Below are 14400 nucleotides of genomic sequence, written 5' to 3'. Positions count from 1 at the left end.
ACCACATCTGGGGCCTCCAGCTCCTTGCAGTCCCCTCCAGTGCCCCTCCCATGAGCAGGATTGTGTAAGGCACAACACCACGTTCAGGATGAACGCAGAAAAGCAGGAAACTCATCAGCCATGAGGACAACAGAAACCTTTGTGTCTGAGAACGCTTCAAGTAACAGCCTCAGATGCTCACACTTGCCTTGTGTCTGCCAAAGTTTATTTTTCAGAACATTTCCAATGATTGGATATGAGCAGCAATCTGAAAGAAAACAAAACAGTTTTAACAAGTTGTGAAGTCCCACAGTTAAAATATCAACAGAGCCTTCAGCCAATCTTGGGCTTCTGATTGTTATTATTAAGATTTTTTTAAAAGAAGAAAAGAAGTTGTATGGAAATAAATAGGAGACATTACTTTTGGTGGGACCTACATATTTTTTTATGCAGCACAAGTCAATTCTTCTTTACTTAATGCAACCCAGGTGAACCAAAAAGTTAGAAACCCTTGAGGTAGCTAGTGCAGACCAGAAAGGAGAAATGCTGAAAGGTCTTGGGCTGCAGTTATAACACTGACAGAAGGGATTAGTAAGTGTGGGAAAACTCCACAGGCAAGAATGGGCCTGAAACCAAAGACGACTGTAGCACAGGCTGTGTCTTCACTGGTGGATTACCCACACCTCATCCTGACATAACAAGGTCCATTAGCAGCCCTGGAAAGGTTGAGAACTGGGTCCAACACCCACTCAGGTGTCCTGTCAGGAGCAACAGGAAAGAGAACCAGGGACAAGTAGTACAATGTAGCTCAGGCTAGGATTAAGCCCAGGTCTCATCTGCAGCAGACGGCATGGCTGTGAATCCCAAGGGAGCCTCAGGGCCTATAGACTCACTCAGAGCACCGACAAATAATTGTTTTACTTATTTATCCTTCCCCTTATCATCTTCTGCCATAGATGGGATAATAGTATAGGTGATCCTTTCCAACCCACTTACTCAACTCAAATAGATCAGATGAAGCAAAGTATGAAGACAGCCCTTATATACAGCTAATCTTGAAATACACATTCTTGACAAACTGATGAGTCTACATCCTGTCTCAGTCTAATTTCACTGGCTTTTGTGAAGAACATAAATACCCTTCAGTAGCTGATGGTTTCTTACTTTTGCTGTCCAAGTCTGATGAAGTTTGAGATATTAAGGAATGACATTCAATTAAAGCAGTTTACTTTATTGAGTTGATTATAAATGCAAAGTCCAGAAAGAATGAAGAGTCTTCTCACACTTTCCTTTCTGCTCCTATGGTATTTAATATTGCTTGCTGTTTTAAAGAACTTCCTGACAAATATTTCTGTTGTGATGGAGCATTTGTTAATTTGTTATTATAGACATTCCTCTAGCAGGAGTTGGACTGAGCATTCTCCTGGTGGCCCATTTGCACCTACAGCTTCTTTATTGCAATAAACTCTACTTGAGGTGAGCTGGAAGGAAGTTTTGTTTTGTGTAGAATTTATAATTCACCTCAGTGAACTGACTTCTGAGAATCACTCCTCAGAACTGCCATATGTTCTCTGGCTCATTTTTTTACTTCAAAAACCAATTAAAATTGTTCTTCCTTGTATTATTCCAGTGCTCTGGATCTTTTGGGTTATACTTTAATCCAAGAAACAGTCCCAGGAAAGGCCGAATCCCGAATAGGATGATTTCAGACATGTCGATTCATGTTATTTAGAATCATAGAATTACCCAGGTTGGAAAAGACCTAGAGGATCATCAAGTCCAACCACAGCCTTTTCCCAAGATCCAAGATCTCTTTTCAAGTCCAACTGCAGCCATTTTCCAAGATCTTTGCTATAGTTAAGTGGCTTATCTACCACCAGGGCAAATATAAAGCTGAAAATTTAGACGGGATTATTTATTTTTACAGGACCAGCTGAGATACAGACTTCTATAGAATTATCAGAATGTCATACATTCAGAAGCATGGCAGCTGTCAATATTCTAGCAGATTGTTTTGTCTCCAAAAGTTTATCTTAACACTTAGGCATTGTACTCATAATCTAGACTGACTTGCATTATTCTTTATATGTTATGTTACAATGACATAGGCATGTTGCACAATAGGCATGATATCTAAGTGTTTGAGCACATGTGATGACATAGAAAAGCACTTTCAGTTATAGGCTCAGGAGAAATGTACTCCAGCATCTCAAGGTTTCTTGAACATCTCCAGGGTCAGTGACTGTACCACCTCCCTGGTCCTCCAACCTGAATCTCCCCTAGCGCTGATTACTCTACAGTTTGATCCAGAAGACTGTTGTCAATCACAACAGGAGCCAGTCTGACATTAATAGGTTACTTGGAATGCCCTCAATTTCCTGCATATCCAACAAAGCAAGCTCAAAATCCTGTTTCACCCCGTAATAAGGCTGGCACTCAGTTTCAGAAATGTTACAGGAAATATAATGTCAGCAAGTGAAATTAAATGTAGTGTTTCCACAGGGTCTTGATTATATTTAATTAGAAGTAATGAACCATTATAGAAACGAAATACTCATTTGCAGGTTCTTGTAAGCTACCGCTTTCTACTATCAGTGGAAAAACAATTTGTGAGTCATCCTGATGCGTTTGTATTTATTTACAAGATCAATTGGAGCTGATGTGGTTTACAAGAAAAATGTGGCTGAGGAAACATTTTAAGACGTGCTTTTACATTCAGCTACTAAGCGCAACCCAGAAATGTGGGTCAATTGTGCATAATTGCAATAAATATTTTTTCAGGTTCCATTCATTTGAAATCTAGGTTACAACGGCAAAGAACATCATAGTTTAAGAGCTGTTTGAGTACTTTGGACTAGAAAATCTTCCTTTTGTTTGTCCAGGAAGTATTTCTCAGTTATATGCAGTGACTGGACAAAAGTAATAAAATTACAACGCTGCATTGAATTAAAGTGACCGGGTCATTCAAGTTCTATTGGAGGCAACGTTATGTTTTGCTTTGTTTTGTTCTTGGTTTGTTTTTCTTGTATTTTTTTAATGTGGTTCCTAAGAGTTCTGACTTGCATTGACAGTGACTCTCTAAAATGAAGCCAATTATTCGCAATTAGAACAAATATTTTTTCAGGTTTCATTCCTTTTGGAACTGAGGTTAGAACATTCAGTAAAAATATTCAATGGCAGTTCTTACTGAATTGGCCACATACGTGTGGGAGCTCTCAAGACACTCACTAGAAACATCTGTTCAATGTTCCAGGCCATTTTTATTTTATATGACAAAAAAAAAGAAACGCCAAGACCCTCATAATGAAGGCAGCTGTAATATCGAGAAAAAAAACATTTGACACTACAGTTTTTTGCTAACTAGTATTCTAGCTGTAAATAGGTACAATAATTGCTTTCATCCATCAATAGTCTACTTGTCTACTCTGCTGAATCTAGGTTTTGTGACTGCAGTGCTGGGGTGCCCTAACGAGACACCAGATGTGCACTAGGAGAGCTGAGTCTGACTTCTTGCCATGTGGTAGAGAGAAGTGAGTTGGCCATGTGGGTCTGCAGGACCTGCTTGAACAGCCCTTGCTGCTCTGACATCTGCCTCACATCTTCGTAAAGGTAAGGGCAGCAGGCTGGAGGACGGGGGTGATCTGAGTCTACATTCAGTGTTGCAAGAAGTTAAGAAGCATAAGGGATTTTCAGTATGTGTTGTGTTATATTAGTACTGAATGGAGCCTGGCTATATTCACCACTTGAACTTGTTAAAGTGAAATATCGTGGCTTCTGTATTTGTTTTTTCAGTCTCGCATTGATAGGATTGTGATCGATTTTGATTAGTTACCTTTATACGTATTTACTGGAGTACTTCAAGTTGACATCAACAGGAAACCAAAGCTTAAAAACTCCTGATACACAATAGAAAAGTGTAGAAACTTTCCAGTCGTATTTATCTTCTAGATTGTGCTTCCTTCAGTCATTGTTTTCCAACTTTCCTCATGTAGCCACCTGCAGTGAAATGTTGTCTCATTTCACTGCTATTTCTTATGTTCCACTTCATCCCATTTTACCTATAGCCTGTGTTCAAGAACCAAAGTTTATGGTCTGTTTTTTCCTGACATGTTTAACACGCACAGTTCTCATTCTAGCCAAGGAATCCAGTATATGCTCAGCATTCCTGGCACCTGGATTAAATTTTGCCTCTTATTCTGCAGATATTCCATTGAGATGAATTTTCACATCTGCCCAGAATTAGTAGAAAAGACCTACATTCATATGATGACCTTTGCTTATTTTAGCCAACAGTTCAAAACTGCAAAAATCACTCCAGCATATTTTGCCTTAACCTATGCAAACTGCACTGGAATTCAGGTAAGGTAATATAGATCAACATACTGACATGATTGGTTTAAACTCTATGTTCACCAACACAGAGCCAGTTATTTTTTTCTGATGTGGACCCTCTCTATTTTAGAAATATCAGTTTTGTTTTACAGATATCAGAAACACTAAGTCTAATCCTCAGTTTTGCTGTAGGAATTCCTGAAGTTCTTTAAGGTATCAATTATGACCTCTCACAATGTCAATGAAGGTGATCTCCTTATCTGTTAACAGAAATCAGACTGTGCCAGCCATACTGCCGTATCCAGGTAAAGCCTGGGCAGGCACAGCACAAATGCCATGATGGTGCTGTGTTATGTCAATTTGATTTGTATCACCTTTGCTTTCTCCATAGCTCATGCAGCTAAATAGGTCATTAAAACTCTGTACATAAATACTAGCATCTTCTTTGTTCACAGCAGCTTGCAGGGTAAACGTGACTTTCAAGTCAGAAGAACTGAACCCAGCCGGTTGTTTTCAGAAGGCAATGAAGAGAGACAAATCATCTTTCTTATTTATTAGTCTATTTATTTGTTTATTTGGTATCAAATGATAAAAATGATCCACGTGAACATGGAGCCGCACGAAGCCCTCTAATGCAATACTGTTCAGTAGCTGTCAGTTACGTTTAGAGGAAGGCTTCTCTTCCAGTTTTTGTAACAAAGATATATTACAGCAAACATATGTAAAATTCTTAAGAATTCTGCAGATCTGCTTCATTTTAATCTGTCCTTTTAAAAGATACTGATCTTTTTCAATTAGATGTTTAAATATATTTGAAATAATAACAACAGAAGGCAGCCTGAAGTACAGTGATAATAATAATTAAAAAAAATTAGTTTGCTTTCAAGGCATTTTTGCTACACAAACAAAGTCAAAAACTAACACTGTAAGCATATTTCTGGCACTCATAAAAAGTAAATAATCACATAACGCATACCCAGATGCTCATTGGTAAACTATGCTTTTGACTGCTCTGACTAAGAGCTGTGATTCCCAACAGCAGATAGACTCAGCCACAGCAGCTGTAATAGTCACTGCAGCTCTCTGCCAGAAGTTACAGCCCTCTGCTGCTCCTCAGCTGCCATGGTTCTCAACTCATCAGATTCACTCACACAGTAACTTGCCAACTAACACACCTAGCTGCAAAGTGCACTTTCTGTGCAGAGAAGAGATGCCTTGTGCAGCCCTCCCAACCTCTGGCAGGGTAACAGGGACAGAGTTAAAACCTCTAGCAGCCAAGACAGCTCTACCTAGAATTGCAAATGAGAGCCCTAAGATAAAGCTCAGTCAGCCTGAATATGCCTACCACGTATTAGTGCAAACCTACACTCTGCGGCTTGCACTGGCTTGAAAGGAAAAGCAAACCTTTACAAGTAAAGTGCAGCAAAAATGTCTATGTAGAAATGGAGTTTCTAAATCGATGAGTTCTGGATTAATAAAACATGCCAGTCGAGCCAGATTGTGACCCTCATCATGTAAGAAAAATCTTTCTCCTCTTTCCAGAAATGTCACACTCATACTTTTTTAGCATTTGTTTCTTTCTGGCCATTTCTCGTTCTAGTGGCCTTTTTGGGACCACTGACCAAAGTGTTGGTGTTCTTGTTTGATGGTTTTGGGGCCCCACTCCGACCACTGCGTCCTGCATTCTGATTCTTACTGCGGGCTGTTCGCTGCTTTTGTTCCTGCAGTCTCTGTTCCCATCTCTGTGGAAGGACAGAACATGACAGAAAGACATTACTGTAAATAATGACATCTATTCAGAACCAGGGATCTCAACATCTTTGTGCTCTGTCCTGCAGGGCCATCAAGCTCAGTATGTAGCAGCTGGCTGTAGTGGAAACCTGCCACATGTTCTTGGGTGCACAAGATATTCCACAATATCAGCTGATGAAAATGACAACTGCACATCTCTCCTGTGTGCTGTCTACGAGTGTGCTTCTCACACCTTTCCACAAACCAAGGGTTTTTAAAGTGCTGTTAAGTGGTTAGGTGATCCAAAATATGGAGATCTGCAATACTGCAGAACTCTTTTACCTCTAGGAACAGAAACACGTTTTAAGAAAAGAAAGGTAGATAGTAAAAGCTGGAGGTCTTCACCTTTTCCTTCTACTAATGTACTTTTTTTGTCTGAAACTCACAAAGAAGGGTCTTTTCCCAGCGATCAGAGCAAGAGCAATGCTCTGCAGCTTCCTTGTTTGATCTCTCTGCACTAATCTTGCTACTCAGACTCTCAGCCTGGCTAGAAAAGAGACCAGCTACATTGTGGTTATGTTAACAGATGTATCTTGTGGTCCAGAGACAGCTCAAAATATTCATTTTAATCAGTAACTCAAGATAAATGTTGGATGTAAGTCTTCAGAGATGAATAACGGACTTTAAACAAATCCACTGCAACACCCAGCTCCATATTGGCTATATTCATGAAGGCAGAGTCATCATAGATATCTTTATCAAACAAGAACTATCAGCAGGCATTTAAATGTGTATCACTCAAACATGTTTAAGGGAGGATTTAATTTAGAGAGCTGCTGATATCAGAAGGAAGGACATACGCTTGGAGATGTAGTCTGTTTTGCAGCTGTGTATCTATTTTGACTGTCTGAAAATGAACATCCAAACAGGATTCAAGCTACAATTAGAAATCAGAAAACAGTGTAAAAAGCCCACTAAAACACATGTGCCAGCAACTTGTCATTAAGTTTACAGCTATGGGATTTCAAAAATCCACGTTATATGTCAGTAATCTCTCAAATCCTGCCTGGTCTAATCTGCAATTGCAATATATTTATTGTTTACAGTCTTAAAAGTGAGGACAAAGGGGAATGATATAAGCATCAAGTACAGACGCCTGAAAGAAGTTGATCTGTAATCTAAAAGCTTCTACAAGTGGAAATATGCATCCTTTTTCCTCCTCTATCACCTACATGTGGACTGTAATTAAGGTACATGTCTCCGCATATCTTTAATGCTCTGAAACCTTTTCCGAATTAGAGAAATCTTTTTCATCTCTACAGGTGTGAAGAAGAGTCAGACACTGTCTCTATATTAAAAAGAGTTTACAAGCAGGGAGCGATAACAAGGGTTAGACATTTTCCTCCAGTGTTTCTTAAAAGCAGCAAGTGAAAGCACAATACCTGCAGTAGGCCCTTATCTGGATGTAGCTGGTGAGTACCCTGTGTCTCCGGATTGCACTCTTCAATGCATCAAAGCCCTTTCATCAGGTGCAGTGGATTTTAACTACCCTTCTTACCCAGTAGGGACCCTACAGTTATCTGCTTATCACCAGACAGCTACTTCACTAAGCACTATACAAAGGCAATTCTCAGAGTCATTACTGTAATATGAGTTCACACAAAGACCAGACAACATCCTTCCCAGGGACACTTGGCAGATAAAACAGAAGTAAAATTTTAGAGAGTGAAGATTTCAGATTTCCATTGTCATTTATATATAACTAAGCATAGATAAGCGATCTGATTTTTGGAGGTATTAAAAATATTGAAGTGAAAACAATAATACTCAGAGGTATTCTGCATATGTAAAGTTCAAGCAAATTATTAAATGCTGAAAAATCTACAATGGAGTTTAGCTTTTTAATGAGAATATTAACATTCTTTTCTTTGGTTGTATTTACCTTAAATCTTTTGTTTAATTGATCCTTCCATTTTTCAACTAGACATCCATCAAGAAGCATCAACCTGAAAATAAAGAAACAAGGAGACACTTTTGGTTCTGATTCCTGAGACGTCATTCCAGATGACTGACACTGCAATGAACTAGCAAGTACTGATAGTTTCTGCATACAGAAAGGGGGAAAGTTGTCCTGCCTTGATTGCTGTTAACGAAACGTAATGAGTTGGGTAACATCCTATGAAACTGCTTAAATGCTTTTATCATATACATTTCTGCTTGTTGCCACTGTGTGTGCGTGAACAAGCAGTTTAAACTAATGTATTTGTATGAATGTATTTGACTTCTTTGATGGAAAAAAAAAGCTAGGTTTACATGCACTACTTAATATAGCTTTTCTGACAAATGGTAACGCTACCTGATCACTTATAATTGTCTCCATTGCTATCTACTAATATATTATGATTACATTATTTATGTGTTACATGTAATTACTTAATGGGAGTTTTAAAGTGAATTTGGAATAATTATGGGTGTTGGTATTTATCTGCCAATGAACTGTGGCCACCCCCTGTATGAAAATACTGAGTCTAGATATTATAAAATGAATTAAACAGAAGTGTAGTTATTAAATGGTCTATGCCTTACAGAGCTTCTAAGAGAGCTTATTCTAAAGCACACCATCTGAACACCAAGGTTGAAACAACTATTTTATACTGGAGGGATGCACCTGATGCAGCTGCTGTTCAAACCCAATTAGTGAGTGAAATCCTAATCCTACCTAAGAGCAACAGAAGTTTTGCCACTGACTTCAGGAGGGCTGCAGCTTTCATCCATGTTGTTTCTGGCATTCAAAACATTACTGTAACTCAAAATTTTCTGTTTACATACTGTTGAGTTCAACAGGAAACACATAAAAAAGCTTATTCTACTTTTGCAAATCTATATGAAATTAAAAACCATAAAAAATATTTAGCAATTGTTGTGCTTTCTCCATAGTAAGGGAGAAGATGATGAGGACCTTTCAATTCTGAAATCTCCTCTCTCTAAGAACTTGCTGAGGATTCACTCCAGCAAAGCCCTGCAGCTCAGAGCAACCTGATAGCTATGTCAGTCATGCTATTTCCACATGGCCCAGAGCACCTTCCCATAAACAAAGCTAACATAGCTAGAGGGTTCTAAATTAATCTTTGTGAAACACTTCCAGATCTGGAGTGGCAAGGTGCTGTGTAATAAGAAAATGCTTGTAATAATAAAATACTTGAAATAATAAAATATTTGTAATAACAAAAAACTTGTGAGCCCCTTAGCTGCCCCCCAAAAGAGCTATAACAATAAAGTATCAGATGGCAACATGTTAGAAACACCTGTAAAACCCTTTTAAAATATCTACACAAAAAAAGGTTGAAAATATGGATACGGTCCATTAAGCTCTGCACGTAGATGTTTCATGATCCTTACAGCTGCACATGTTCTGTATGTTCTGTCAGCAGCCATATACAAAACCAGCCTGTACATTTTACAAACAATCCTACCTCTGACCCATTGCATGGAGGCACATGTACCAATCACACCACAAGCTGTCCTATTGGTATCATTGCTACCATTACTTTAAGGCGCTAATGGATGGGACATTGCCTCAAAAACCCAAAAAGAAAAGCACGCTGCGGTTCAATGCTTCCTCTCCTCCAGCCCAGCATGCTGGATTTCCTTCCATGCCTGGGGCTAGGCTGACTGCCAGAGAAAAAGTCTGGTAAAGTCAGTTTTGTTTTGACTTTTAATCATACAGCAGAACTGGCAAGCTGCTCTGAGCTTATTTACTTTTCATCTGCCATCCGGGAGGCACAGTTCCAGTGGCTGCAGCCTGGGCTGGTCCCAGCACAGCTGTGGGACGAGAAACATCTCACTGATGGCATCGATCCGAAGCCTAGACAGGCCAGGGAAGAAGGGCTGTGTCCTGTGGACTCCCATTCCCTCCCTTGGGACAGAACTCTGCTTTACTCTGAGCCACTTCACCATTCTACCAGCACAGAGCACCAGTGGGCTGGTAGCATGTACTTGCAACAGGCCTAGAGAACAGTCACAGAGAGCTGGAGTTGCTTCCACTGCAATTGGCCATCAGCACTCAACAAAACCGTGACTTGTGGGTTACAGGTAAGATTAACTAAGTGGAAAAAGATAATTGTGAAGGTAATTGCAACATGGTGGTGTAGTATTAACAACAGATTTGCCAAGAGACCAGAAAGGGTGCTGTGTTGCCCTCCTTCCCTCCCATCACACTGAACCATGTTGCAGGTGCCCACCTGGAGCGCCACTCATAGCACATGATAAGGACGTCCTGCTTCGGCTGCAGAGGTGGACACTGGCAGGATGAATTGGTCAGAAGAGGCACTTGGGACTGAGTAATTGGCGTCGAGGACTTCAGGATGTCTTTTACTTCAACCACAGTCGTTATCTCGTTGCAGTTCCCCCTCTCCACACTTTTCACTTTCGCATGAATGACTGCAAGTATGAAAACAGTGGCGTAAGAACAACAAACCATCTCAGAAGTTTAAACACCACTTAAAATTAAATAAAACACATTAAATTGAAAGCTGTTGTTTTGGCTGTGAAACTAGAGCTCTTTCTTCATGTGTGGGCACATACAGTGGCTTAGAATAACAGAGGACTGATCCCGATTTTGGTTTTCAGCAGGACTGTTGACAACTGTGAAATGAAACATGTGCTTAAAGCTCTGCCAGATCAGGCCAGGCGACCTAGCCGGAAATCACAAACACAGGCAGCACTTTTGAATCAGCTGAGAGCAACTTCTCTCATACATTTGGACTGTTCTACATCCATATTTTACTGCCTCCAATTAAGCAATGAATAATTTAACCTCATAGATGGCATACAGCCTTATCAACAGCAAAGTCATTTCACCATAGGTCACATCCAATAACTTACGTCTTCTCTTAAATATAAGAACAGAAGACTTGAAGCAAATACTTAGAAATGAAGAAGGTTGGGATTTCCATGCTGTACTCAGTTAATAACTTTCTTTTTCATTCAGATTATGTACTAGTAGTAGCATTCTCATATAAAATAAATTCTGAATGAGGTTATTCTGATCCTGAATGCAGAAGCATCCACAAGGCTAAGGAGAAGTTCTGCAGATGGCTCTGAGGTTGATACCTGACCGTCTTTGAGCCTGAGCAACCTGGGAGTATCTGCCACTGCCCTGTGCTGAGCACCAGATGGGAGCAATAGAACTAGAGACTTCGCCCCTAGGAAACATCTAAGTAAGAAGGGTCTTATTATCAAATGGTCACACCATTCTTCTGCGAAGAAGAAATAGAGTTTCAGCTTTAGAGACTTACATGAATGCAGACGTTGGTTTTATATTGATAGCACAAAAGACATATGAAGTATGGAATGATTTCTGAGAACATTTTAAAACCACACCTATCCAAACAGCTATGGGCCTATAATCAGCTGACACCTAAGAAAAGCTCTGACCAGATAGAAGTACATTTTGTTGTATGTATTACTTTAAAGCATTTCAGGAAAATGTGTTTTTTATTTGCAACCTGCTCTCTCGTTTCTCAATCCATCTTCCATAGGAACATGCCTATCTATTTTAGAGGAGGCTGGATAAAAACCTGCCTCTCAACAACAGAATCTTGATCTCACAAATTCAGTGGAATGAAACTCTTCAATCTTATCTAAATTTTGGAATCCAACTTGCAGTTTTTATTCATGTAACTCTCCCACTGAAGCCCCTGAAATCCGAATTTGCATGGCTAACACCTGCATTTCATGTCAGATCATTTTATATCACTCGGTTTACGTATACTTCAGACCAGCGTGAAATTTTATTGTCCCACCTTAACACATCCTTACAGCGTACCAAGACGGGCTAAGGAATTACATTAAAAGAATATATCATATATATGAACCAAAATGCCCTGACAAGAAAGTCTGCAACATCCTTACTAAGCTAGATATAGAATCATAGAAAAACAGAATGGCCTGGGTTGAAAATGACTTCAAAGATCCCCCAGTTTCAACCCACCTGCTCAATTTGCTCACCAAAGTGACTTGGATTTTTTTTTCCCCATATAGTAACAAAGAAGCCAATAACTACAAGCTCACTTTCATTTGCTATCAGATAAGCAGGAATCAACTAATTGCAACATCTCTATTGCAAGATAATTCAGTACTTCCCTCACAGAAACAGCCCTTCCCTGAGAAAAAGCCCATAAATTCCTAAGCCTGATACTGCATGTTCAATTCACTGTTAACAGGGATTTTTCTATTGACATTAAAGATGTTTAAGGTGGTATGTAATTGATGTCAACTACTGTTTTTCTTGACTCCCAGTAGCAGAAAGCCCATCGATGGGATAGGAGGGTATTGGGTGCAGTGAATACTTACTTGTCCAGCCACAATGTCATGCAACATGAAAACTATCAGCCAACTCCTTGCCTGGCTGCTGCAAATTGTCACTGAACTCAATTAACCTGTGACAATTCCCCACAAGATGAAGCTCTGGCCAGCATGTACAAGAATATACACAAGTAATAGAAAAGTTTTACCTCATGGTGGCTTTGTTTACATTTAAAAGCTCTATTTGGGTAACAAATCTGTTAATTCCAGCTGTTGGACAAGCACAGAGGCTGGCTAAGCAGTACTGGGCAATGCTCATCCACACTCAATGGAGTGCCCTGTGCAGCAGCAAGAACTATTCCTGCAGGGTGACCTGTTGGTGCTGTCATACACCACCAAAATTCCACTCTAACACAGGAAAGTGGGAAACGGCGACCAACATCTTCATATTGGATGGAGAAGCCTCAACACCCGTGGTTTGGAGATGGGGCCTGGAGTGGGAGCAAGCACAGGGGTGCGAAACAGAGCAGGGCAAAGCCTGCAGCACTTACTGTAGCTGTAGTTCTTGGCCAGGTAGGTCGACAGCGTAGGCTTCGTCTTTTTGCACCTGCATCGCTCTTCGGTGGGAGAGAAGGGGAGCGGTTACGGAGTGCGGGGCGGGAAGGGGAGGTGGGGAGGCCCCCCGGGCTCACCCTGGCCGCGGCTCCTGCACTCGGGCTGCGGAGGTCTGTCCGGCACCAGCACGCCCTGCGTGAAGTCCGTCCACTTCCCATCTGCAAACAGAAGGGCTGTCGGGGGGTCGGGGCCGGGGGGTGCCGTAGGGTCTGGGGCCGCCCCCCGCCGCCCCGCCGCCCCCGGCCGGGCGCTCACCCACCCTCGGGCAGGTCGGTGACGATGGCCTCGGGGGAGATGCAGACGCCGCGGTCGTAGACGGGGAGGTCGTCGCAGGCCAGGCTGTCGGGCCAGCTGTGATTGTAGCGGCGCATGATGGGCTCGCAGCCGTCGCGGGCGCGCTGGCAGACGGAGCGGCAGGGCTTGATGGGGTCGTAGAGGAACTCCAGCGTGCAGATGGGAGCGTACATGGCGCAGAGGAAGAAGGGGAGGACCGGGCTGCAGCCGGTGCCCACCAGCTCCTCGTACTGCTCGATGGCCAGCACGGCGTTCTCCTGCGTGCTGTGGTGGAGGTGGTTGGGCATACGGGTGATGTTCCAGGGCATGGGGCGGCACATGGGGATGCGCACCGCCTCGCACGGCGCGCCCTGCGCCCGCGGGCTCACCCGCAGCCACAGGGACACGGCCACCAAGGCGCGCAGCATCCTCCTCCTCCTCCTCCTCCGCCTCTTCCTCAGCCGCCTCCTCCGCCGCCGCCCCTGGGTCCGGCCGCACTCGGTGTCGGGAGCGGCGCCGACAGCCATGGAAATCGCGGGACGGCATTTATATCGGCGGCACGCGTGACGTGGGACCGAGCTGCTGCCCGGGCAGCCCCGCCGCGCCGCTGGGGGTGTGCGTGTGTGTGTGCGTGTGAGCGGCGGGCCGGCACCGTGACATCACCGCCACCGCCGTAATCCCCGCCGACATCACCGCGCCCCTCTCAGCCGTGCGACGCCTTCCTGGACGTGGAAGGGGGGGGAGCGGACCCAAACAAACGCACACGCTCCCGTCCCCTGCGGGCTGAGCCCTGCGCTCCCTTCATGCCGTCCCACAGCGGAAAGTTTCGGTGCGGACGGGAGGAGGCGAAGGGCGCGCAGGGGATCGCTCGGTGCCCGTTGTTCTCCTCAGCCACAAACCCCTCAGCAGTCGCCAACTGCGAAGGGGAACCCCTCGGTGTGTCCCTTCTCCATACGCCCCTCTCTTAGCGCATGCAGGGGAACCCTGGCCCGGCCCTGCCATGCCCCGAGCCCGGCGGGACGTTCCGCTGCCCACGTTCCCCCACGGAGTCCGGCGGGCCGGAGCGCCCCGGGGAGGGCAGTGGGAGCTTTGTGACAGCGCCTGTGGGGAAGCAGCCCGTTCTCTCCACGCAGCAACCCCCCCGTGCCCGTGTAACCCCCGCTG

General features: G+C 43.1%; 1 protein-coding gene across 1 annotated transcript; it reads right to left on the bottom strand.

Annotated features, from left to right (window-relative positions):
* Positions 1 to 4849: 4849 nt before the first annotated feature.
* Positions 4850 to 13820, bottom strand: SFRP4 (secreted frizzled related protein 4). The gene is made up of 6 exons (XM_015854212.2): positions 13223 to 13820; positions 13041 to 13121; positions 12900 to 12965; positions 10284 to 10482; positions 7985 to 8048; positions 4850 to 6053 (listed from the first exon to the last, which is right to left on the bottom strand). The coding sequence occupies exons 1-6, from the start codon at positions 13761 to 13763 to the stop codon at positions 5865 to 5867; spliced, it is 1140 nt and encodes a 379-aa protein (XP_015709698.1). The 5' UTR covers positions 13764 to 13820; the 3' UTR covers positions 4850 to 5864.
* Positions 13821 to 14400: the final 580 nt, after the last annotated feature.

The sequence above is a fragment of the Coturnix japonica genome, chromosome 2 (genome assembly GCF_001577835.2).
Source record: "Coturnix japonica isolate 7356 chromosome 2, Coturnix japonica 2.1, whole genome shotgun sequence".
Classification (NCBI taxonomy): domain Eukaryota; kingdom Metazoa; phylum Chordata; class Aves; order Galliformes; family Phasianidae; genus Coturnix; species Coturnix japonica.
This window is presented reverse-complemented; position numbering and strand designations above follow the sequence as displayed.

Coding starts and splice junctions, on each gene's coding strand:
- SFRP4 (XM_015854212.2), bottom strand. CDS start 13,763: ATGGCTGTCGGCGCCGCTCCCGACACCGAGTGCGGCCGGACCCAGGGG. Junction 12,966..13,040: donor GTGCAGGAGCCGCGGCCAGG/GTGAGCCCGGGG, acceptor CTCCCACCGAAG/AGCGATGCAGGTGCAAAAAG. Junction 8,049..10,283: donor TGCTATGAGTGGCGCTCCAG/GTGGGCACCTGC, acceptor CTTTATTTTCAG/GTTGATGCTTCTTGATGGAT.